This window comes from Coenobita brevimanus, chromosome 100 (assembly GCF_032717465.1).
Source record: "Coenobita brevimanus isolate Jiangsu-jjx chromosome 100, ASM3271746v2, whole genome shotgun sequence".
Taxonomy (NCBI): domain Eukaryota; kingdom Metazoa; phylum Arthropoda; class Malacostraca; order Decapoda; family Coenobitidae; genus Coenobita; species Coenobita brevimanus.
In genome coordinates, this window is record NC_137053.1 from 32,134,719 (window position 1) to 32,159,539 (window position 24,821).

General features: G+C 42.1%; 1 protein-coding gene across 1 annotated transcript in view; it reads right to left on the bottom strand.

The window, feature by feature from the left end:
* The window catches only part of LOC145414620 (uncharacterized), a 784,070-nt gene that overhangs the window by 295,170 nt on the left and 464,079 nt on the right, over positions 1 to 24,821 (bottom strand). The window contains exon 9 of the mRNA XM_080284146.1: positions 8,508 to 8,642. Coding sequence (XP_080140272.1) covers positions 8,508 to 8,642 — 135 coding nt within the window. The remainder of the gene's footprint in view (positions 1 to 8,507; positions 8,643 to 24,821) is intronic.

The following is a 24,821-nucleotide window of genomic DNA, read 5'->3' on the forward strand; positions in this document are numbered from 1 at the left end:
GAATTACGTGAAAGGGTACAGCAGGGAAGAAAGGTTGTTGGTACACTGAAAGCAGTGATGAGAAATAGGGAGGTGAGTATGGAAGTTAGGAAGTCACTGCATGATAGTATTGTGATCCCTACCCTGACGTATGGAAGCGAGGCATGGACCTTGCAAGAGGGGAACAAGTCAAGAGTGAGAGCAGTGGAAATGAGTTACTTGAGAGGAGCATGTGGAGTGACGTGGAGGGACAGGTTGACGAATGAAGAAGTGAAGGAACGATGTGGGGTGGATGTGGATGTGGTTGAGAAGATTAGGAGAAATACACTGAGGTGGTTTGGACATGTGAAGAGAATGGAGAATGAAAGACTGACTAAGAGGGTGTATGTAGGTGAGGTGGAGGGAGGGAGAGGGAGAGGTAGACCGAGGATGAGGTGGAGGGATGGAGTTGAGAGGTATATGAGGGAGGGGGGGGTGAGTTGGGGGGAGGGTAGTCAAATGGTGGGTGACAGAGCGACTTGGAGGTGTTTTGTCTGCGGCCACCCTTTGCGGGATTAGGGCGTCGGGCTATAGATAGATAGACTTTTTTTATTCTGACAGCTACACAGCTATGAGGGAAGGAAACAGGGAGAGGGAAGGTGGGGAGGGGAGAAGTGTGTTGGGAGTGAGTGGGAAACACCGACATAATTATTGTGCATGCTACTGTTTGAAAAAAAAAATTGAGCTAAAAAATTCTGAAGGGTGGGGGTAGGAGGGGAGAGGGGGTAGCTGTAGCTTTTATTTCCCCTTGAAATTCTTACAGCTACTTGATCTGACAGCTCTGAGGGGAGAGGATGGGATGGAAGGGGTGAGGGGAGAGGGTGCTGGAGTGTGTGAGTAACAACAGCAAGAAAAAGATTTTGCATGCTTTTGCTCATTTTTTTTTTTAATCTGGACAGCTACACAGCTATGAGGGAAGGGGAAGGGGGGAGAGAAGGTGGGGAGGGAAGTGTTTGGGGGGAAGGGTGTTGGAAGTGAGTGAGGAACACCAACATAATTATTGTGCATGCTGTTGTTTGATGGAAAAAAAAAAAAAGAGCTGGAAAATTCTGAAGGATGGGGGTAGGGGGGAGGGGAAGGGGAGGAAGAGGGGGCATGATGGGAGTGGGTGAGGAAGGTCATGGGAGGTGGGGAATGAGGGAGGGATGGGGTGGGAGCGCATAGAAAACTGGAGTCGCCCTGACTGGAAGGGTAACTTTTTTCACCTTTGACTGGCTATAGCTCCTGAACCAATTGGTCTCAAATGCTCTGGTTTGCGGCATAAGGCGTGTAAATTCAAGCTCTAAACCTTGGGCACAAAGCTTTTTACTTCTGTAGGAGTTGAAAATTGGCTCCATATACAGGTTTTCAGGGAAGTTTGGTCAATCAAATTGCATATCCTAGGGGTTAAGCTCTGTTCACTTTGAAATGCCTGGACACACTGCATCTGAAAAACTGGAGGTCACAGGTGGTGGGAAATACAGACAGAGGAAGACAGTTCCAGAGCTGACCTGTGGCATCCCCCATCCTCTCCACATGGGTTCCCCCACCTTGCACTGGTTTTTAATTATTAAAAAGGCCCTTTTTTTATACATACAGTTCCACCATAGGCGTGTCTCATTTGCACTGAATAGTTGTTCAGCTATGGGCACTAGGAATATTATTTTTTATTAAAGGTGAGAGAGATGTATAGATGGAAATGAGTAGAACCGAAAATAAGCGACTAGCTACATACAAATGGTAACAAAGACAACAGGATGGCATCATTGGGTGTATATAGATGTGTATGCACCAACGCAAAATCGTGCAACCCAAGTGAATGAAGAGTTCTGGACAAATGTGGAAGCATGCATGGAAAAGTTTGAAAGGAGTGAGAGAGTGTTTTTGACTGGAGATATGGATGGAAAAGTAGGGAACGTGAAGGCGGATGGAGCAGTTGGAGAGTGAGGTGTGCCTGCAGAAGCAGATGAGAATGGCAGTGCTCTAGTGGACATTTGTGGAGGGAGGGGGTTGGTAATAGCCAATATCCTCTTTAGACACAAAATGATCCACAGGTATACAGGGCAAGTAATAAGAAGGGTAGGTGGTGAACTGAATGAATGGTAGGCAATGATTGATTATGTGTGCATTGATAACAGAGTGAGAAGGTATGCAATGGATGCAAGAGCATACAGATGTTGGGGGAGTGGACTTTCTGACCACCACATGGTGGTGGTGAAAGTCAAGGTTCAAATGAAATGGAGGAGTAGGAGGAGGGAAGGACAGGAGGAAGTTGTCCATACAAGGAGGAGGGAAAGGTTGCAAGAGGAGGGAAGAAAGCCAGAATAAAAGACAGAAGTGGAGATGTGATTGGGTAAATATGATCTGGAGCAGATCGGGGATGTGGAAGATGTAGGCAAGATATTCACAAAAGAAATCTGTGCAGCATGTGAGATGGTACGTGGAGTGAAGAGAAGACAAAAGAGGGTGCAAGGAACAGCATGGTGGAGTGAAGAGGTGAGACAGGCTGTTGCACAAAAAAAGAAAGCATATAGTGAGTGGATGAGAAACAAGGGTGTGGAGGAAGTTGAGAGATGGAAGAGAGAGTTATATACAGAGAAGAAGAGAGAGCTGAAAGATTAGTATTTGTAAGAGATAGTGCGAAGAGGGTGGATGAGGAATTTGGAAGGAATTTGATTGTAACGCTGAAGGAATGTAATAAAATGTTCTGGAAAGCTGTAAAGAGAGTTAGACAGGGTGATCAAGACGTAAGATGGGGCATGAAAGACAAAAATGGTATAACTGCTAGTGGAGAAGGGAGAAAAAGTGAGCATATGGCGAGAACACTTTAACCCCTAATGAGCGGCCAATGGACAGCCGACCCCCCCCCCCCGGGTGGTGGCATTCGATCGCGGTCTGAGTACCTGTAGGAAAATATTAGCCAAAAATCAGAGAGTAACCCTAGAACATTATACTTGGTATGGCAGATAGTACTTACATTCAGCTTGCTCCAGAGACAGGTGCTGAGCCTTCGTGGACTACCCAAGGACTTGTGGAGACTTGCAAAGTTGGGTAACCAAATCTTCACTTTCACACCTCCAGCAACCCGGTTTCCCCTCTACCACAGCCTCATTCTGTCACAGTAAACTTTATACTACGTAGTTTGGAATTCATATTTGTACAATAAGCACTGAAAATAAGGCTAAAATCAACGAAGCATACGGCCGACATGCAGCACGGTGGCGGTCTTCCCGTCACTCAACAAACATTTCCATTTTCACTGCTAAAAACACGTATACTACATTATTTTCAATCATATTACTTCCCAAAAGATCACCGCAGCGCACTTTTTATTCTGCCTTACACCCGTCACTTTATTCTCGTTCCTGTCAGCTGCTCGCACTGACTCGGAAGAGCTAGAACTCGCCATAATGTCACTTTGAAAGCCTGCGGTAAACTGACACTAAACAGGGGCAAACCGTGCAAAAAAAAGCTAGTGTGACAACTGGGGAAACAAGCGTTTCCTATTAGCATAAACTGCTTGTGAGAGGAGAGCGCAGATTTACAGTTCTGAGCAGTCAGAGCGCTGCCATGTATCACAGCCAGGCTGGACGGGCCGTGGTGGTGGTGGTGGGGGGGGGTCAGTAGTACAAAGGTAAAGTATGCTAATTGTAGCTAAAGGGTGGTGGTACTGATAGACAATACCAGCTGGAACATCCTTGCCCGCGTTTATTCAAAATTAACTCGAATCGCAAACGCGACAATCCACCGTTGTCCTTTTTGGCGAGCGTCGCAAACGCAACAACCCGCGTTTTAGGGGTTAAGGAATTGTTGAAAATAGAGAATGAAAGTAATGCTACTATAAGTGGCTGGAGAATGGCTGGGAGAAGGAGGGCGGTGAGAAAAGAGGAAGAAATCAGTAGAATGGAAGTAGTGGAAGTAAGGTAGAAAGTCAAAATGGGGAAACCCCAGGAATTGATAGAATGTGTGGTGAAATGCTTAAGCATAGGGGAGAGATAGTAGCAGAATAAATATGGAAGATGTGCAGATTGGCCTGGGAGGAAGTTATGGTTCCAGAGGATTAGAAGTCAGGTATAATTATTCCCCTCGATGTAGTGCTGCTCTCGGGTGTCTGCCCTTTCCTCTCCTCCATCCTTCTTTCCTTCCATCCGCTTCTGTCTTTCCTTCCTTCATTCTTTCCTCATCCTTCTGCCCATGGGTGACTTTACACTCCCTCTTCTGTCTTTCTTTCATTCATTCTTTCCTCTTCTTTCTACCTGTGGGTGACTCTACACTGAGTGACAAGCCAAATGGTTTCCTGTACACCAGGAAACCATTTACTATGCTGGGTGGTAACCATACAACCAAATTTTGGCACCTGGTGGTTTAGTGGGTAATTATGGCACTCCAATCAGACTGAGCCTGTGTAGGTTATATCTAAGGGGTGGTTGGGGTTTACTGCTCAAATAATGCCACTCACGGATGAATGAGGCTGGTCACTCTCATGTTAAATGTCATGACCAACTTGCCTAGTCCTGGGCTCCTATGCTCCTCATGGGGCAACACAGGATTAGATGATGAATGAAAGAATGAAAACAAAGGAAAAGCGGAAAAAGAAGTGTGTGATAATCATAGGGGCATTTGCTGCTTAGTGTAACAGGAAAAGTATATGGTAGGATACAGGGAAATAACAGAGGAATTAATTGAAGAAGAACAGGGAGGTTTTCGCAAGGGAAGAGGTTGTGTTGATCAGATATTCATTCATAGGTCTTTAGTGGAAAAGTTTCTTGAGAAGGGAAAAAAGTTGTATGTGTCCTTCATGGATTTGGGGAAAGCAGATGACAGGGTGGATAGACAAGGAATATGGAAAGTATTGAGAATATATGGATTAAATGGGAATTTGTTGAATGCCATGAAGAGTATGTATGAGGGGGCTAAGGCTGCAGAACGTGTGGATAGTGAACTGAGCGAATTTTTCTATATGAATGTTGGATTGAAACAGGGATGTGTCATGTCCTCATATTTGTTCAATCATTATATGGATAGGGTTATAAAAGAGGTACACCCTCTCAAAAATTTTTCAGCACCCCTTGCTCTGATACTCTTCGCAACGATCACTGTTAAAGATGGCAAGAATACGTGGTGTGGTTGGTACCCTTGTACCACTCTCCCTCTCCTACTAGATTTCATCATTAGCAGACAAATTAACACACACCAGCAACACAGGGCCGGGGATACCAACCACTCATCGTCATTCAGGAGTTGATTCAGAATGCCTGGTGTGGTGTGGCATAATGTATCGTGCCGAAAGGGTGCCGAAAATTTTTTTATACCCTGTACATGGTAGGGCAGTGGATGCTGAGGTGACACTTATGAGAGAGGGCAGTGTTTGGAAACTTCATGTACTGTTGTTTGCAGATGATACTGTATTGTTAAGTGAAGATGAAGGAGAACTGCAAGTCTTGGTGAATGAATCTGGGAAAGTGTGTAAGAAACAGAATCTACAGGTGAATGTAGGGAAGTGAAAAGTTATGGTCTTCAAGAGAAATGAAGCCACTGAATGTACAGTGAGGCTGGACAAGGAGGAAACGAAAAATGTGAGTGCATTAAAGTACTTGGATACTGTGATGAGAAAGGGAAGTTTAGAGCGTGAAGTGCTTGAAAGGGTACAAGAGGGAAGAAAGGTTGCTGGTTCTTTGAAAGCAGATAAGGAACAGGGAAGTGAGCATGGAAGTTAAAAAGTTGCTACACGAAAGTATTGTGATACAAACCCTAACGTATGGAAGTGAAGTTTGGACCTTGCTGGAAGCACACAAGTCAAGCAGCAAATGAGTTGTTTGAAAGGAACATGGGGAGTTACATGTGAAGTTACATGGAAAGACAGACTAACAAATGAGGAAGTGAAGGAGTGTCGTGGTGGGGATGTGCATGTAATAGAAAGCATTAGGAGAAATACATTGAGGTGGTTTGGCCATGTGGAGAGAACGGAAAGTGAGAGGCCAAGGATGAGATGGAGGGATGGAGTGGAGAGGTATATGAGAGAGGGGTGTGTGAGCTGGAAGCAGGGCAGTGAAATGGCATTGGACAAGGTGACATGGAGGCAATTTGTTTGTGGCCACCCCTTACAAGATTGAGGCATCTGGCAATAGAGAGATAGGTAGAAATTTAGTAATTTTTTCCCCGAAATACCCCTTACCAAACCATGGGTACATATTACATGCCTGGGCATATTATATAGCAAGAAATGCAATATGTGCTTACCATCCACTCTTGAAAATGGTTTCCTGGGTCAAAGAAAATGACCATACTTGTCACTCAGTGTACAGTCATTTGAAGTGAAAAAAAGAATAATAAGAAGTGACAGGAAGGAAAGGAAAAAGTAGGAAGAGTGGAGGGCAGACACAGACATAGCATGACAAATGTGAAGGAAGAAGTAGGGAGCACTACATCAAGTGAGTGGATGAAGGTTGTAAAAGGTGGGACCAAACCAGCCTACTATATCTGACCGAAGCCACTCCCACACAGAACACTCCTAGTCACACTAGACATTAGCAAAGCTTTTGATGCCATCCCCCACCACAACCTCACAAACGAAATATTCAACACAAACATGCACAATAACACAAAAAGATGACTGGCAAACTACTTAGCAGGAAGATGCATACATGTAACATTTGCCGGTCAGTCTTCGAACATCAGAAACTTCACAAATGGCGTCCCCCAAGGATCTCTTTTGTTCCCTACACTCTTTAACCTATACATGCACAACATACCCACACCCCACACACCACAAATACACATAGCTTCCTATGCAGATGACATAACACTCACATGTACACATCAAAATGCAAACACAGCTGCACACATTCTCCAACCTTACCTCAACACACTACACGAATGGTTCACCACAAACAGGCTCAAAATAGCCCCAGCCAAATCTACAGTGACCTTTCTCACAAACTAGACAGCATAACACAGTCACATTCCACACCTCACCATAAATAACACTCCCCTACCACACACACACACACACACACACACACACACACACACACACACACACACACACACACACAATCCTTGGTGTAATATATAATACATCAATGTCATTTAAACAACACATCACAAACATTAAAAATAAAATAACACCAAGACTCAATGCCTTGAGGTCACTTGCTCACACAACATTTAGACACAACAAAGAAACCAGTACCACAGTATACAAACAATATATAAGTTCAGTGATGAATTATGCAAGCCCTGAAAGGGCTCTAACCTCACTAAAACACACTTCAACACTCTACGGACCATACAGAACACGGCCCTAAAAATAATCACAGGCTGCACAGCTACTACACCCACAGACCACCTACATCAAAAACCAAAGTCCTCAAAGTCAAGGATCACCTAGACATGAGAGGCACAGAAATTCTCGCTGCAGCCTCAACAAACCCACAACATCCACTACACTACATGGCAACACATCCACACACACTAAGGAACATCAAAACAACACTCAGCACACAATATCATACACAAATACTGTCATCCCTTCCCCCTCGCCTGCCTCAGACCAGCTTCCAAAAGCGTATCCATACTCAAATCACTCGCCGCTCCATTTGGTCACTTAAAGACAACCCACTTCCTCATGCACAGCCTCCTGATATCCACCCCTCCAAATCCTGTCTCCCTTGTGAGGACAGGGTCCACCTGGCCAGGCAGAAGTGTGGGCATCATCCAGCTCTCTTAAGTTACCAGAAGAGGCTGGATGACTCCATCGCTGATGCATATCCAGAATGCAACACAGCACCCCATACTATTAAGCACATTATGGAAGACTGCATTGCACACAATCACCTACATCAACAACACAACATACACTCCTTGAGAGCCCTGTGAGAAAGCCCGGTCTCGGCCATGGCCTTCCTTAGGGACTTGGGGCTGTTCAGTCAGACTGCCTAGGGAACAACTACTACAGCTACTACTACTACTACTGTATCTGACCAATCTCATCAGAATTAACCTACCATGCTGAAACCAGAGTGGGAGGCCAATTCTATTGCTGTTGTTCCTTAACCTCCATCCATCCATCCATCTGACCCATCAACCACAGACAAACAACTGTTTCTGGAAGGCTGTCCTACAGGTACAGTGCACATACAATGTGTAGTGAACTGGCACCCTCATTATGGTAGACAGCACTTTGCTTGGACTGAACCAGAGTACTTCCCCATAGTGATGCGCAGGGAAATATGAGGAGGGTTTGGCTTTGGGTGGATGTCATAACTGCTTTGCTCCACCCAGGGTGCACAGTGCCACCATATATATGCCCCTCATCAGTACCTGAGTCATATTCTAAAGGAGATGTACAGAACTGACCTAAATTTCTGTAACACGCAAAAAATGGGAACAGGTGTAGGATGATGATACAATTCCCATTTTACGGTACAATTAATACCACATTTACAGTAATCTCCAACCATTTCCAAGAAATATGAGACTGAGAGAGTGAGAAGATACTGCAAGGGTACCTTGTGCGACCATTTGCGTGAGATTTCGGTGGGCCGGCATGGGTTGCAGATGTCAGCACACTTCAGGGCAATTTGGAGGGAGAAGTGGCGATGCTCTGGGTCCTGCATGCTGAAGGTTCCTGTGTCTAAGTAGCGCTGAAACATAAGCACAATTATTAATAGCGTCTGGTAATACATAGATACAGAGATCTTTCTACAGAGATATCTCATACACAGTGCTATATCCTGTATTAAGCAGGCTACCCTTAACAGCAAGTCCTCTATGCAACCTTATTCTAGCACATATGTTGTTTGGATCTACTGTTCTATCCTTTCTTTCCAATGAGATGGCTGACGGGAAGAAAAAATCCACCCACTCTATCAAGGTTTGACTGCAACTCTATACAGGTATCTACCTCTCTACTCTCTCATACCCTATTTCACCTATTTCTGAGGTGATCCCAATTACTTTACCTTTATGTGATTGCAAATGAATATTTTCTTTAAAGTAAGAGAACTGCATTTTACTGCAGCCAGTGGTAATGAAGGCTACCACACAATACTGTGTATGGAAAATATTGTTTATATCACCTAGGAACTGAATTCAAGAGTGTCAACTGGTCTAGAAATGTTTCTGTGTCACCAGACAGTCAAGTTTTATTCCAGAGTGGCATTTACATGTGTCCCGCTTGAAGTCATGTCCTGCATTATAACTAAGGTGCTTACAACAAGACCTCAGCACCATCTGACTCTATCACAATTATCTAGTACCTTCAGAAAGGCAGAGAACTGTATCATGTTGGGCAACTGATATATGAGAACACTACAGCTACCAACAAATCTCAATATAGGTAATTTACTATTATTTACAACTTTGCCATAATATATTCCTCTGCAAAGCTATATTAAAACCAACAGCATAGATGTAAAGAGGATGAATACCAGCTTGACATAAAAACCTATCAATTACAAGTTAAAAGCAGCTTTTAATCATTTAGCTATTAGAGAGAGTTATCATACTTCTCAAAGGGTATCTTTATCTTGGTCTCCAAACTAAGGTGGAGACCATACAGTATTTGCTCAGTTTGTTTCATCTTTCTTTCTTCCAACTGTCTTTCAAGGAAAAGTGTAGGAATCTATTAGGGATAAGTTTAATTACTATACCAAGAAAGGTGGATAGTAGGATGCTTAAAGAGAGAAAGTGCATTGCATAAAAGACAATAACACAGGTGAGGAACATGATGGGTTTAGAAAGGGTAGGGGATGTGTAGGGTGGAGCCACCTTTGATCATATTACTAATGGAAAAATAACTATAAAATCTGAAAAACACTGGATGTAAGAAACAACACTTCTCAATGAAACATGTGTGAGTTGCCTCTTTCTAGAGCTACTATACTGTTGAGGTCTATCTATACCCTGACACTACAACCCCCCAAAGGGGTGGTCATTTGTCTTTAAATTTGTGGTTTTACAGAGACGGGCACTAACCTTCCGCCAACCCACTTGTTGACACGTAGGCAACACATGTGGGTCAGTTATATGGTTACCACCCACTATTGTAAATGGTTTCCTGGCATACAAGAAAGCATTATGCTTCTCAATGTAAAACCACCTGAATGGGAAAGAAGAGTAATAAAAAGTGACAAGAATGACATGGAAAATAGGAAGAAAAAGGGGCAGACACAGAAAAAGAATGATACAGGAGAAGGAGGAAGTAAGCAGGACTACTATCTACAAAATACTGAAAATAACAAAAACAACTAGGGGTGTGTTTTTTATGGACTATCGCTCTGAGGTAATGGTCCATAAAGACTGTGAGGGAACACGAAACTAAATACTAAACATTCACATAGACACATAAATCAATGAAAATGTTTCCTGCATTCACTGCACTATTTTCTTGGAAGACAGGAAGAAAAATATGAATGGAAAGTTTGTTCCTAAATATATTCTTGGACACTAATGAATGCTAAATAAGAGAGAGAGAGAGAGAGAGAGAGAGAGAGATTTTATTAGGCTAGCAATTCTTTTGTTTCTTGTGTGGCTGGTGCTGGGAAAACTCCTTCCCTTTACCGCCTGTAATTACTTCCTACTCTGCAAGATATGAAAATACAAAAGTGTATGTTCCACCTGCTGAACATGAAATAAAAGTTTTCATTCACAACAGTCTTCCTCTTCACCAGATGAGTTAGCTTTGACTTCTCTTATGCATACCCCACCGTCAATTTTCTTTCTTGTTAATTTTTTTCTTTCTTCCTCCCTTAACTCAATGAGTGCAAATTCATGATCAGTCAGGTGTTTTAGAGCACTATGTTACCTATATCTGTATACACATGTAGTATTTTTTAATAAAGAAGTAATCATGGATCTTACAACTAAACAGGGGAAATAATGAAAACAAGTTAGTTTTGGTGCCATGAACTACAGTATACATGGCTTAAATAAGCTGTCACTCCTAAATTCTCATGTACAAATCATGACTCATGTACAGGACAGGGTAAGAAGTGAATTATGCTGCTACAGAACCAATGCTGCAACTTTTATATGTTGATCCCGTGGTTATTGCGCATAACTGGTACCAAGTACGGCATGTGATAATGAAATAGTGTGACTGCGTACACACACATCCTATGAGAATAATCCTAACTGGTTCCAGACACCTCAAGCACAAACCACTATCTTCCTTTTTGTGTAAATTTAGATCCACTAAACACAGTACAGAGATCCCTCAATTCTTCGATGTAACACAGCCAAAGGCATGTCCGGGTAGTGGCAACATCCAGATAATGAATATTATCCCCCAGCTATACCCAGACCCTACCTGTACCCAACCTCCAACCTATATTTAACATATTTGTACAGTAGCTCTGCTTACTTCAGCAGTGTTTTCCAGTCATTCAGGCATATTCAGACATCAAAACACATATAGGAATATCAAAAGTAATGCTAAACACCAAGGAAACCATGCAAAAAAATAACACTGAAAACCAAAACACACCCTACCTATACGCTATTGTACAATTGCGGACATATCAAACAGAAACACCCCGTCCATCAGCGAGGTGGCGTATTGCTCTCCGCATCTGGTAACACTGATTGGTATGGAACTTAACCAAGTTTCGATCGGTCGTTAGGACGAACCGAACACGATGATCATTGCCGTTGTGCACAGTTATTGGTGGTAATATATGAGCAATGTTCCGCCAGAAAATATACTGATGATAAGTTTTTTAATGTTGTCACACAATAACACCCTTTACATAATGGTAGTTATTATGAATGACACGGATTTCATGAGTGGTTTAGTTTCAAGTCATGAACCATGCAACAGTTTATAATTCATCATATAAGTCACAGTTATCAGCTTCCCCACAGCTGTCAATGAACAGAAAATTATCGTGACGCCCATCCTTCCTACCGTGAACCTGACATTGGTAGACCTCTGAAATCGAAGCAAGTTCACTACATAGAGGAGGTGGCGCCATAGGGGGCGGCAAGGTGGGGATGGGGGATCTGGAAGACAGGAGAAGTGAGGTGGGTGAGGATGGGGGCAATAGTGGTCGAACTGGGGGCCAGAGGAGAGGGGTGATGGGGTAGGGGAGGTAGACTTTGGTAGACGACAAGAGCTACAGTGGGAGGGATAGAGTACAAGGTGATGACTGGGCCAAATCAGTGTCTCATGGGGAATATGGAATTTTACAGTCAGACCATGAAACATATGTTGAAGTTGCCAAGTGTTGTTATTGACAGTCATGGTTTGTAACAGTTCACGACACACTTTCCACTGGATGGCTCAGTACCCCTGTATTATGAGTATGGTGACAATTCACTAATGTGCAAATATATTACACGTCACTACAGTTTGTCAGATGTTACAGATGTTGTCACAGTGATTGGGAATTACTCTTGTAGCCTATTACGTGGTATCATCGTGGATGACGACTAATATCGTGAACAGAGTAGGGATAGACCTATGTAGATTTTTCCTTTATCACCGATAAATATGAACAGTTGGACAATAATGATGGTCCTTATGGTTCTCATTAACATCTGTATGGCACCAATGCATAATAAAGGTGGATTTACTTAACCCAGGTATATGTTACAGTTTTCTGTATGCCCTGTTTGGCTGTTGATTTAAGAGATTGCCAATGGTTATTGGTTAAATTTATGTTCATACTGAGCAACTGTCGTATGCCGTAAGCATTCCTTCACAAATCCGCAACTGTTATCCAGTCTGAGCACGAGCATATTACATCAACTGTGCCTTCAGTTACAAAAATCGCTTTTATTAAATGCAAACACACACTTCATCTGCAGTGTGTTTTGTTATGCTAAACAACCGAGTGACGTTCACACTGAAATACACAGGATAAAGATAACTACAAGGACCATTGCCCTGTTCACGGAGAGCAACTACTGAGCCATACATCTCAGCAGTGTCCGAACATGGAGCTGTTGCCCTGGCTGAGTAACGGTGTATATTGCAATCCACTAACGAAAACAGGTGAACCACTGTCACTGATGTATAAACATGTAATCTGCAGTTAATGGTGGAGCAGTCATTATGGCCATCTCACCCCGTCAGTACCCGCCTGAATGCACGCAGTTGTCGGGGAGTGGGAAGGGGGGACAGTAAACTGGATACTGAGGTTGTGAATCAGATTGTTTAACAGTTACACGTCCTTCTTACCACAATTTACTCTATCACTATAGGGTTAACAGTAATCCAACATAAAGATTATATAATACAGCTGATACGGCATCTCTCTACCCACCTATTAGGCCATCCCGGTATCGTCACCTATGTTCTGGGACCCAGCCCATCATCCACCCCCCCTAGTAAATCACGTGTTGGATTACACCGGTGCCATACAGATATCAACGAGAACCATAGGCACTGTTAACTATTATCTATTGTAGCAAGAGAAAATTCCCCCCTCCCCCTCCTCTGCTTTCAATATCAGTCGTCATCCATGATGTTACTAAGTAAATGCAAAAAGAATAGCTCCCAGTGACTATGACAACAGGTGTCATCAAACATTCTAGGAACGTTTCATATATCACCATGTGATGACACAGTCACCATACACTAATACTGCACGGTTTGTGTAATGTGCCACCCTATGGGGAGTACAGTAGGTCGTCCTTTAGACGATATGACAAAACATGCTGGTAGACTGCTTAACGTGCCAAAGTCTGCATAACGTTTAACAGCCTGACTATCAAATTCCATAATCAACGTTAAACTCTAGCTGATTTGGCACCATGTCACCAGCATGTCATTTATCCATCTCATCCTAGTTTTCTGCCACAGTCCACTCTCCCCTACCGCATCACTCGTCTCCTGTAGAGCCCCCTCCCATCAGCCAGACCAGTATTGCCCCGTCCTCTCTCCTCCTGTCTCCCAGGGGCCCCACCCTGCCTCCTCCTGTGGCACCACCTACTGTAAAGAGGTCTAACTGACTCAGGTTCACGGTCAGGGAGGAAGGGAGCCACGGTAGTTTTGTGCTTATTATGATAGGTACGGGAATGCAGACTGTGTCATAGTGGCTTATATGCTGGCCGTCGGTAAATGTTATATGGTTCGTGATGTTTGATGAAAGTCATACTTACGAAACCTGCGTGTTTCATGTGAATAAATTACGGATATGTATGGTGTGAAATTATACCGATCGAAACCTGGTTAAGTTCCATACCAATCAGTGTTACCAGATGCGGAGAGCAATACACCACCTCGCTGATGGACGGGGTGTTTCTGTTTGATATGTCCGCAACTGTACATATAGTACCTCTCCCAATTTTGGCACTGTTTTCAAGTCAATCTGCCATATTTGAACATCAAGACACACACAGAAATATTTAAAGTAATGCTAAACACCAAGAAAACCACTGGAAAAAAAAAAAAAAAAACACTGAAAACCAAAAAACACCCTACTTATACATTATATACAGTACCCCTCCTAATTTTGGCACTGATTACAGGTAAATTTGCCATACTTAGACATCAAAACACACACAGGAATTTCCAAAGTAATGTTACACAGCAAGAAAACCATAAAAAAAAAAAAAACAATGAAAACCAAAAAAACCCCCAACCTATACACTACTGTATTTACAGTACCCCTCCTAATTTTGACACTGGTTTAAGGTCAATCTACCATATTTAGACATCAAAACACACATAGGATTATCCATTTTAATGCTAAACACCAAGGAAACAATGCATAAATAACAAACATCCACAAAAAAAACTCACAATGATTGGAAAACCAGTTATATGACACCAGTGATAACTGCTCCCAGGCCACAAAAAAATTCCATGGCCAAAGACGAATATGCCTCCAGAAATTAGTTAAACTGGTATAAATGGCCATGTGGAGAGAATGGAGAGTGAGAGACTGATGAGGAGAGTATATATGGGTGAGGTGGAAGGTGGGGGAGGGAAAGAGAGGCCAAGGATGAGACTGGAGTGAAGAGGTGTATGAGAGAGGGAGGTGTGAGCTGGGAGCAGGGCAATGAAATGGTAGGAAACAGGGTGACATAGAGGTGATTTGTTTGTGACCACCCCTTATGGGATTAAGGTGTCTGGCAATAGACAGATAGATAGATAGGTATAAATGGTATACCTTCATCTTCACTGGTGTTTATGCTATAAAATAAGCTAATAAAAACACAGAAAACTGAAGCGTACAAGTACAGAAATGCAGTGAGAATAAACAGTGTTCATGAGCAAAACTTACCTTCATAAAAATTCCCATCATTCTAGTGCAAAATATTGCCAGCACCTTCCAAGAGTTAAGCATATGTCTAGATGCAGAATTTCATGAGCTTTGTCGTAGTCACTTTGGAATTTTGATACGACCAAGAGTATTTCAAATAAATCACAAAATACTTTAAAAACTCATGAGTCAGTGATATCGATGCAAAGGAGGGGAAGGACTGAGGAAGTGAGGGGGGAAGCCAGGAGGGTATGGAGGAGGGATGGGAGAGGGTTGGAAGTGAGGCTGAAGGCACGATTTTTACCCTTCTATTACGAAGTGGACAGGCGTTTTTACCGTACATTTACTCGTCGCTTGTAGTCTGTTAGATGCGTGGTGGCCATTTGGAAACAAAACTCCCAGTGACCGGGTGACTTTGGACATTCAGTAGAGAGGCGGATGGCCAATGTCACTGAATATGTACTCTTGGCTTGTGGTTTGTGTTCGATGCAAGGTGGCAGTTGGGAAAGACTTAGCCCAGTGGCCGCACGATTTTGGACATTCGGTGGTGATACTTAAGGATGTTTTGACCCCGTTGTGGGTTACGGTCATACTACTTGGGTGCTGGAGGTTCGCTGGGAATGACTGGACCAGAGTGCAACTTTGATCATTCAGTACAGGAGTGGACAGACAATTTAGCTCTGCTTGTGGGTTATGGTCTACTTCCCACTCATGGCTCAGGCCCAAGGGCCACGATACTGAATGTTTGAACATGTCGGCTGGCTGGCAGAAGTTCTCGGGGACTTTTTTAGATAATGGTTTAATAGAGCCAAGGTCCAGTATCAGGATAATGAACAGGTCTGGATACTGCATGTCTGGATAAATAGGGATTACTGTATATCATTTTACAGTATGTACCAGAAACATGCATAGGCATGGTTAGGTTAATAGAAAGTGATGATAAAGGCACAATATGGGAGAACATTTCATATGTTAATGGTGGTGGCGACCATTATCCACTCACTCGACGTAGTGGCGCCTACTTCTTCCCTCACCTTTATCATTCCTTTTCTATGTGTGCCCTCCTCTCTTCCTATTTCTCTCATCTTTCCCGTCACTTTTTATTACTCTTTCTCCTTTTCAGGTGGCTTTACATTGAGTGACAAGCCTAAAGGCTTAACCCCAGACTGCCAGGTGTCGGTATGAACTGACGCAAAAGAGGTGGCAGGAGGCAGCCTGGTGTCAGTGGAAACCACAACTGTTTTTGTCGCACAGTTTGAAGTGTCTGCCATTTGATCCCATCACTAAAAGCCAGGGAGAGACTCCCGCCAGCCAAGGGACTCATACCTTAGTTGTCTCTGTGACTCTGCCAGGTGTAAGATGATATTTTCTTAACCCTTCTTGTTCAATTTCGTTCCCGCCTCACATGAACTTTTGCCTCATCCATCCCTGCCAATCCTCTTTCCAAGGATACTAGGAAATGACTGAGTGCTACTGCCACAGGGCATGCCTTGGATGCCACTGTGTCTAGTTTATCTTGTAATGGAGAAGTTATCACATTGAGAGTGAAGCCAAAATTGAGGCCGCCCGCATACACACGAATACATCGTGGATCGAACATCAAAAATTACTCCTCTTCATCACGTCCTTACTCATCGATGCAACAACCTACAGACCTGGGGATACTTTCAAGCATAAGAAGAAGAGTAGGTGAGTAATATGGTCTTTACCTTGTTTCCCTAACTGTTATAGTTTATGAGATATTATCGTTTGAAAACAGGCTATTTTTGGAAAATACCCATAGTGAAAGAATGACTGTGCTATAAATCGCCTGGCATTTAGGGTTTAATGTAAGCCAGGAAAACCTATATAACACTGGATAATAACGACATAACCAACCCATACATGTTCCCAACACGTCAGTAAATGGATTGCTGGAAGGTCAGTGTCCTTCCCTGTGAAACACCTAACTCAAACAACCACCTCTTACGAGATAATAGCATCTGGCTATAGATATATAGGTACTAGGTACACCTTCCTTATCAAATCTTTGACCAGCCATTCATTCACCTTGCACCTAATTGCAGATCTGTTGCAATATATGTACAGTTTAGTTCAAGCAATGGCAGGACCTTACCAGTTCACTTATTCTTAAAATTTTAAAAATATTTTTCTGATTACAGTATATGCCGGCATATAAGTAAACATTTTAAGCATTAAAAAACTTTCATAAACTAGAGGTCAACTAATGCACTGGGCATAAATTTGTTGATACATGGCAGAGATGAAACTAAGGCCGTGGCACGTACCTACAGAGGGAAGTGACACTTTCAGCAGAACTACAGCCACATGGCAGCCTTCCAATTCTATCATGCTAGTCTTGTACTGCAACTTTTATGAAAGATCCAAGTTTTATATACGGTACTACTTTTTACCTGGTTTTTCTAGCTGAAACAAAGATTTAATAAAAACAAGTCATGGTTACTGGTAAATACATACTGGTGTTTACACCTAAAATGTAAGGACTGTTCTATGCCGTGCACCCCTCCATGAACGTAAACAAAAACCAACTGGGTACTGGCTAATCTCAGAGTTGCCAGGTCGGTGGGTGCTGTTGGCGCCCAATCCATCCCGAAAATGCGCCCAAAAAGCGCAGACAGCAAATGACACACACACACACCTCTCCTCCATCAGTCTTGGGAGTGGTGAGAGCCAGTTATTGTCATTCTTCTCTATTATTAACCCGTAGTGTGTGTGTGTGTGTGTGTGTGTGTGTGTGTGTGTGTGTCTGTGTGTGTGTGTATTTACCTATTTACCTATTTGTAGTATACAGGAATTGAGCAATGCTCGTGTTGTCCTGTCTCCATATCCACATTTATCAAGTCTACCTTTACACACATGAATGTTTTTCTCATGCACCACCTCTTCGTCTGAGTCGTTCTAAATATTTAAGAATATACCTAATTGTGATATACACGGAATGTACTATGCTCGAGGGTTTCCGTCGCTGTTTCTCAATAAGTCGAATTTAACTTTAAAATCGTTTAAGTTTTTAGACTGGACGATCTCTTTGTCCAGGCTATTCCATAAGTCTATACTTCTGTAAGGAAAGCTATATTTCTTGATATCCTTCAAGCAGCTTGACTTTTTCAATTTCATTCCATGTCCTCTTGTTGCTCTCTTATCCCATACAAACAGATCTTCTTTGTCAATTTTATCTACTCCCACCATGGTCCTGAACACCGCAATCATGTCTCCCCTCTTTCTCCTTTCCTCTAACGAAGGCAAATCCAGTTTTTCCAGCCTCTCTCTGTATGACAGGTCTGTCAGACTGGGGACCATCTTGGTTGCTGTTCTTTGTATTCTCTCAATCTTGTTTATATCTTTCTTTTTGTGTGGGCACCACACTACCGCTGCATATTCTAACCTGGGGCGGATCATGGCCACTATCAATTTTTTCATCATTTCCTCATCCATATAATGAAATGCTACTATTATGTTAGTCAAGAGCTAATAAGTCTCTCCAACTATCTTGTTAATGTGCTTTTCTGGTGACAAACTATCTTGGACCAGCACTCCCAAATCTTTCTCTTCTCTCCTTTTTGTGATTAATTCATTACCCAAAAAATAATTCAGTGATGGTCTCCTGGTACTTTTACCCATTTCTAATATTTTACATTTCTTTACATTAAATTTCATTTCCCACGTCCGGCTCCAATTGTGTATCCTATCCAAATCCTCCTGCAGTATTTTACAATCCTCCTCAACCTCTATCTTCCTCAAGATCTTTACATCATCAGCAAACAGACTCGCATAACTGTTCACTCCATCTACCATATCATTTACGTAAATCAGGAACATTACTGGCGCCAACACTGAGCCTTGAGGGACTCCACTTGTTACTTCCCTCCATCCAGACATCTTTTCCTTTATTACTGTCCTCATTTGTCTGTCTCTCAAAAAGTCTCTCATCCATTCCAGAAGTTTCCCTTTAGTCCTCCTATATATTCTAGTTTCCACATTAGTCTCTTATGAGGTACCTTGTCAAAGGCCTTCTCTAAGTCTAAGTACACACAATCCACCCAACCATCTCTCTCCTGTACCACATCAATCGCTCTTGAGTAAAAGCTCAACAAGTTTGAAACACATGACCTTCCACTTCTGAATCCAAACTGACATTCAGCCAAAATATTCATCTCTTCCAGATATTTTATCCATCTGTCTTTCAGGATTCTCTCACACAATTTTGCGACCATGCTGGTTAGAGACACTGGTCTATAATTCAGGGGTTCTTCCCTGTTTCCTCCCTTGTAAATTGGTACCACATTTGCCCTCTTCCATTCTTTTGGCACTTTCCCCTCTTCCAGTGAGCATACAATTAAGCTGTGAATTTTATCCGCCAGTTGTTCTCTGCATTCCTTCAGTACCCAATTAGAAATTCCATCAGGTCCTGGGGCTTTCCTTACATCTTGAGTTTCCAGTAATTTATACACTTCCTGCACCTCCACTTTTATATCATTCATCACCGGAACATTTCTAATCACTCCCTCCCCTTCCACAAGCTCCTTTTCTTTAGTGAAGACTGACTGGAAACGTTTGTTCATTATTTCTGCTTGCATTGCCGCATCCTTAAAGACCTCTCCATCTACTTTCAGCTTGGTGATTCCTTCCTTTTGTTTCAGTTTGCCATTAACAAATCTATAAAACAGTTTGGGTTCATCCTTGCATTTGTCAATTATACCTTTTTCAAAATTCCTTTCTTCTTCCCTACGTATTCTTGTGTATTCGTTTCTTGTTCTTTTATATTCTTCCTTTGTTCTGTCGTTACCTCTCTTTCTCCAATTGTTCCACGCCTTATCTCTCTTTTTTTTGGCTATCATACACCTTCTATTAAACCACTCCTTTTTCCTGTTTTCTTTCCCTCTTACTCTTGGTACAAATTTTTCCACTCCCAAATTATAGAGGTCTAGAAAGATATCCCACTTCCTCTGTATCTCTCTTGTTTCTCGAATTTTCTCCAATCCGCATTTTCAAAAAAGTTTCTCAATCCTGTAAAATTTGCTTTGCCAAAGTTGTATCTTCCCTGTCTATGAAGCTCGTCTCTTGGCTCAACGTTTCCTATTAACATCTGGAACTCAATGACCACGTGATCACTTTTTCCCAAAGGACAGAGATATTCCAATGATTCTATTACATCGGGTTCTTTGGTGAACAGTAAATCTAACCTTGCTGGTGTGTCCTCACCTCGAAACCGTGTCTCTTCTTTGACCCACTGCGTCATCACATTATTCATTATTATATTTAATAACATAGTACCCCATGAATCCTCGCCGCCTCCCGAGTACCATTCCTCCCAGTTCACCTCTTTACAATTAAAGTCACCCACCAAAATTATATTATTGCTTTTCTCAATTATTTTTTGCAAGTAGCTAGCCATATCTGACAACATCTCATGGTATTCGTCATCCTTCCATGCTCTCGTCTTTGGGGGAACATACACTACCGCCATATCTCTCTTAACATTCTCTCCAGTTTCTAATTTCATATATATCACTTCAGCCCTGCCTTCTCCCATTTCCACAGTATCTACATTTATGTTGTTCTTCACTGCTATCATCACTCCTTCCTTTTTTTCTTTTCTGTCTTTTCTCCACAGTTTGTATTTACCATCTCCCAAATGAACATCAATATCTTCTCTTAATTTGGTCTCTACAAAGCACATGACATCAGGTTCATGTTCTCTCAAGAAATCATTAATTTCGATCCTTGTCGATATGAAACCATCAACATTAGTATATATCACCTTCAAATTATTTTTGACATTATTAATACCCTCTTCTCTCCTACTCTCTGTCCGTACCACTTCCTCAACTTCTGATCTTTCACAACCATCCCCCCTAGTTTCCTTCACTTCTATTTCCTTTAATACCATTTCCTTACTTTCATATCCAATACTCTCCAAAAAAAAGTATTACGTTCTTCCTCTGTCCTCTTATCATTTTTTTCCTTTACTTCTTCCTTTAATGATTTTAAAACTTCTCTTTCTTCTTCATTCAGATCTTTTCTTATTATAATATTTTCCATCCCCGCCTCTTTGCTTAATTTCCAGGTCACTTTAAGTATCTCATTTATTACACTTTCTGATGTAAACTTGACTCTCATTGGTCTTGTTTCCCCTTTCTTATAAGGCCCTATCCTCCTTACTTCCTCAATTTCTTTTACCCACTTGTCTCCTTCGGGGTCAATCTTGCCTAATATTCCTCTCACCATGTTCGTGTCTCTCTCGAGTCTTGTGAACCTAACCTTTTCTTCCTCTTCCCTGTTTCCAAATACTACCACACATCTGTTCCTTTCTACAGTTTCTCTCACTATTTTCTCTTTTTTCTTCAGTATTTTCACTACATTTTCTTCCATTTCTTTCTTGTTCATTTCCCTTTCTTCCTGGATGATCTCTCTTAAGCTGACCACTTCTTTCTGTTCTTCTTCTACGTGTGCCCACTTTGCCTTGTCTTCTTCTAGTACATTACTCACCTTCTCCGTTTTATTAGTACTCTCTTCAAGTTTCCTCCTCAGTTCAACATTTTCCCTCTACAAATTCTTAATCTCTTCATTGGCTGTTTCGTTGGACTGGATTAGACTCTGTATGGTGGTTTCCGTATTTCCTGACACATCCTTTATCACTAGATTCTCTACTTTTTTTTCGAGTTCACTAATCCTCATAATTAATGTTTTCACCAGGTCCATGACATTAGTATTAGCATCAAATCCTTGAAAATCCATTCCCTCTTTGTTTACATTTTCGGCCAACTTTAACGCACCGGTAAAGTACCTAAACAGCTGTTACCGAATAAGCCACAAACATTCATGTATACTATTGCCAACAAATCTTTACATTTTTGGTAGTCTACCAACTTTCATTATTTTAAATTTAAAGAAAGACCCTGGGAGACAGGACAGACAAAATTCCTGGAACTACTCAAGGTTAGGAGCAATGCCTGTGTGTGTGTGTGTGTGTGTGTGTGTGTGTGTTCTTACCTAATTGTTCTTACCTAATTGTATCTTTACAGGAATGAGTCAAGCTCGTACTGTTCCGTGTCTTAAACCATATTTATCGTACATATCCTTAAATTTGTGAATTGTTTTGGCACACACTATTTCATTCGGTAATGCATTCCATTGATCAATTGCTCTGTTTGGGAAACTGAATTTCCTTACGTCTTTATCACCTCTCTTCTTATGCAGTTTTTTGCAGTGTCCTCTTGCTGATGCTTCTCCATATGTCAAGTAATCATTTATGTCTATTTTCTCCTTCCCTGATATGCACTTATATAGCATTATCATGTCACCTCTTTTCCTTCTCTCCTGTAGTGTTGGTAGATTCAGTTTATTTAGTCTTTCTTCGTAGCTTAGGTCCCTTAAGCTTGGTATCCATCTTGTAGAGGCCCTTTGAACTTTTTCTATCTTCTCTATATGCTTTTTGAGATGAGGACTCCAGACTACTGATGCATATTCCAGGGTTGGTCTAATGAATGATGTTATTATCCTTCTTAGCATGTCTTCATTTATGTATGTGAATGCTATTCTCATATTTGCAAGCAGCGTATACATGTTCCGTACCTTCTCGCTGATGTGGTCAGCCGGAGATAGTCTGTTATTGATAATCACACCTAGGTCTTTCTCTCTTTCTGATGTGTATAGGGTTTTGTTTCCTAACTTATAATCCCAATCAGGTCTTTTTCCACTTTTACCAAACTTGATTACATGACACTTGTCCACATTGAATCCCATTTGCCATGTACTACTCCATTCATGTAGTTTATTTAATTCTTCTTGTAGCTCCCTACAAGAGTCTGTGCTAGTAATTCTCCTTTGTATTTTTGCATCATCTGCAAACATATTCAGATAGCTCTCATTTCCAGTGTTACTGTTTATATCATTTATGTACACTAAAAACATGATTGGTGCCAGCACCGAACCCTGTGATACTCCACTAGTCACTTCTTTCCATGATGAGTAGTTTCCTCTTAGTACTGTCCTCATTTCTCTTTTTATGAGAAAGTTTTGCATCCAACAAAACAGTTTGCCTCGAATTCCTCCTTGATGGTACATCTATCTATCTATCTATTGCCAGACGCCTCAATCCCGTTTGGGGTGGCCACAAACAAACAAATCGCCTCCAAGTAGCCCTGTCCCCCGCCATTTCACTGCCCTGCTCCCAACTCACACCCCCCTTTCTCATATACCTCTCCACCCCATCTCTCTATCTCATCCTCGGCCTCCCCCTCCCTCTTTCCCCCTCCACCTCACTCACATACACTCTCTTCGTCAGTCTTTCACCCTCCATCCTCTCCACATGGCCAAACCACCTCAGTGTGTTCCTCATAACGCTTCCTATCACATCCACATCAACACCACAACGCTCCTTTATATCCTCATTCGTCAGCCTGTCTCTCCATGCGACTCCACAGGCTCCTCTTAAATAACTCATTTCCACTGCTCTCACTCTTGACTTGTGTCCTTCCAACAACGTCCAAGCTTCGCTTCCGTACGTTAGAGTTGGTATCACAATACTGTCATGTAGTAACTTTTTCACTTCCATGCTCACTTCCCTGTTTCTTATCACTGCTTTCAAAGAACCAGCAACCTTTCTTCCCTGCTGTACCCTTTCAAGCACTTCACCCTCCAAACCTCCATCCTTACTCATCACACTACCCAAGTACTTAAACGTACTCACATTTTCCAATTCCTCACCATCCAACCTCGCTGCACATTCACTGACTTCACCTCTCTCAAAGACCATCACTTTACTCTTCCCTACATTCACCTTTAGATTCCGTTTCTTACACACTCTCTCAAACTCATCCACCAAGCCTTGCAGCTCCCCTTCGTCTTCACTCAACAACACGGTATCATGTGCAAACAACAGTACAGGGAGTTTCCAAACACTGCCCTCTCTCACCAGGGCCACTCCAACATCCACTACCCTACCTTGTACCTCTTTTATTACCCCATCCATGTACAGATTGAACAACCATGGAGACATGACACATCCCTGTTTCAACCCAACTTTCAAAGAGAAAAATTCACTTAGTTCACCATCCACACGCACTGCAGCCTTCGCACCATCGTACATACTCTTCACAGCATTCAACAACTTCCCATCTATTCCATATATTCTTAACACTTTCCACAATCCTAGTCTATCCACCCTGTCATATGCTTTCTCCAAATCCATTAAAGCCGCATACAACTTCTTTCCCTTCTCTAGAAACTTTTCCACTAAAGATCTGAGAATGAATATCTGATCTACACAACCTCTTCCCTTCCTAAAGCCTCCCTGTTCTTCTCCAACTAATTTCTCTGTTCTTTCTCTAAATCTGTCAATAAGTATCCTACCATATACTTTTCCTATTATACTAAGAAGACAAATGCCCCTATGATTACCACACAATTCCTTTTCCCTTGTACAAGGGAACAATTATACCTGACTTCCAATCCTCCGGGACTCTACCTTCCTCCCAGGCCAATCTGCACATCTTCCACATCCATTCTACTACTATCTCTCCCCCATGCTTCAGCATTTCACCACACACTCCATCAATTCCTGGGGCTTTCCCTGATTTAACTTTCTTC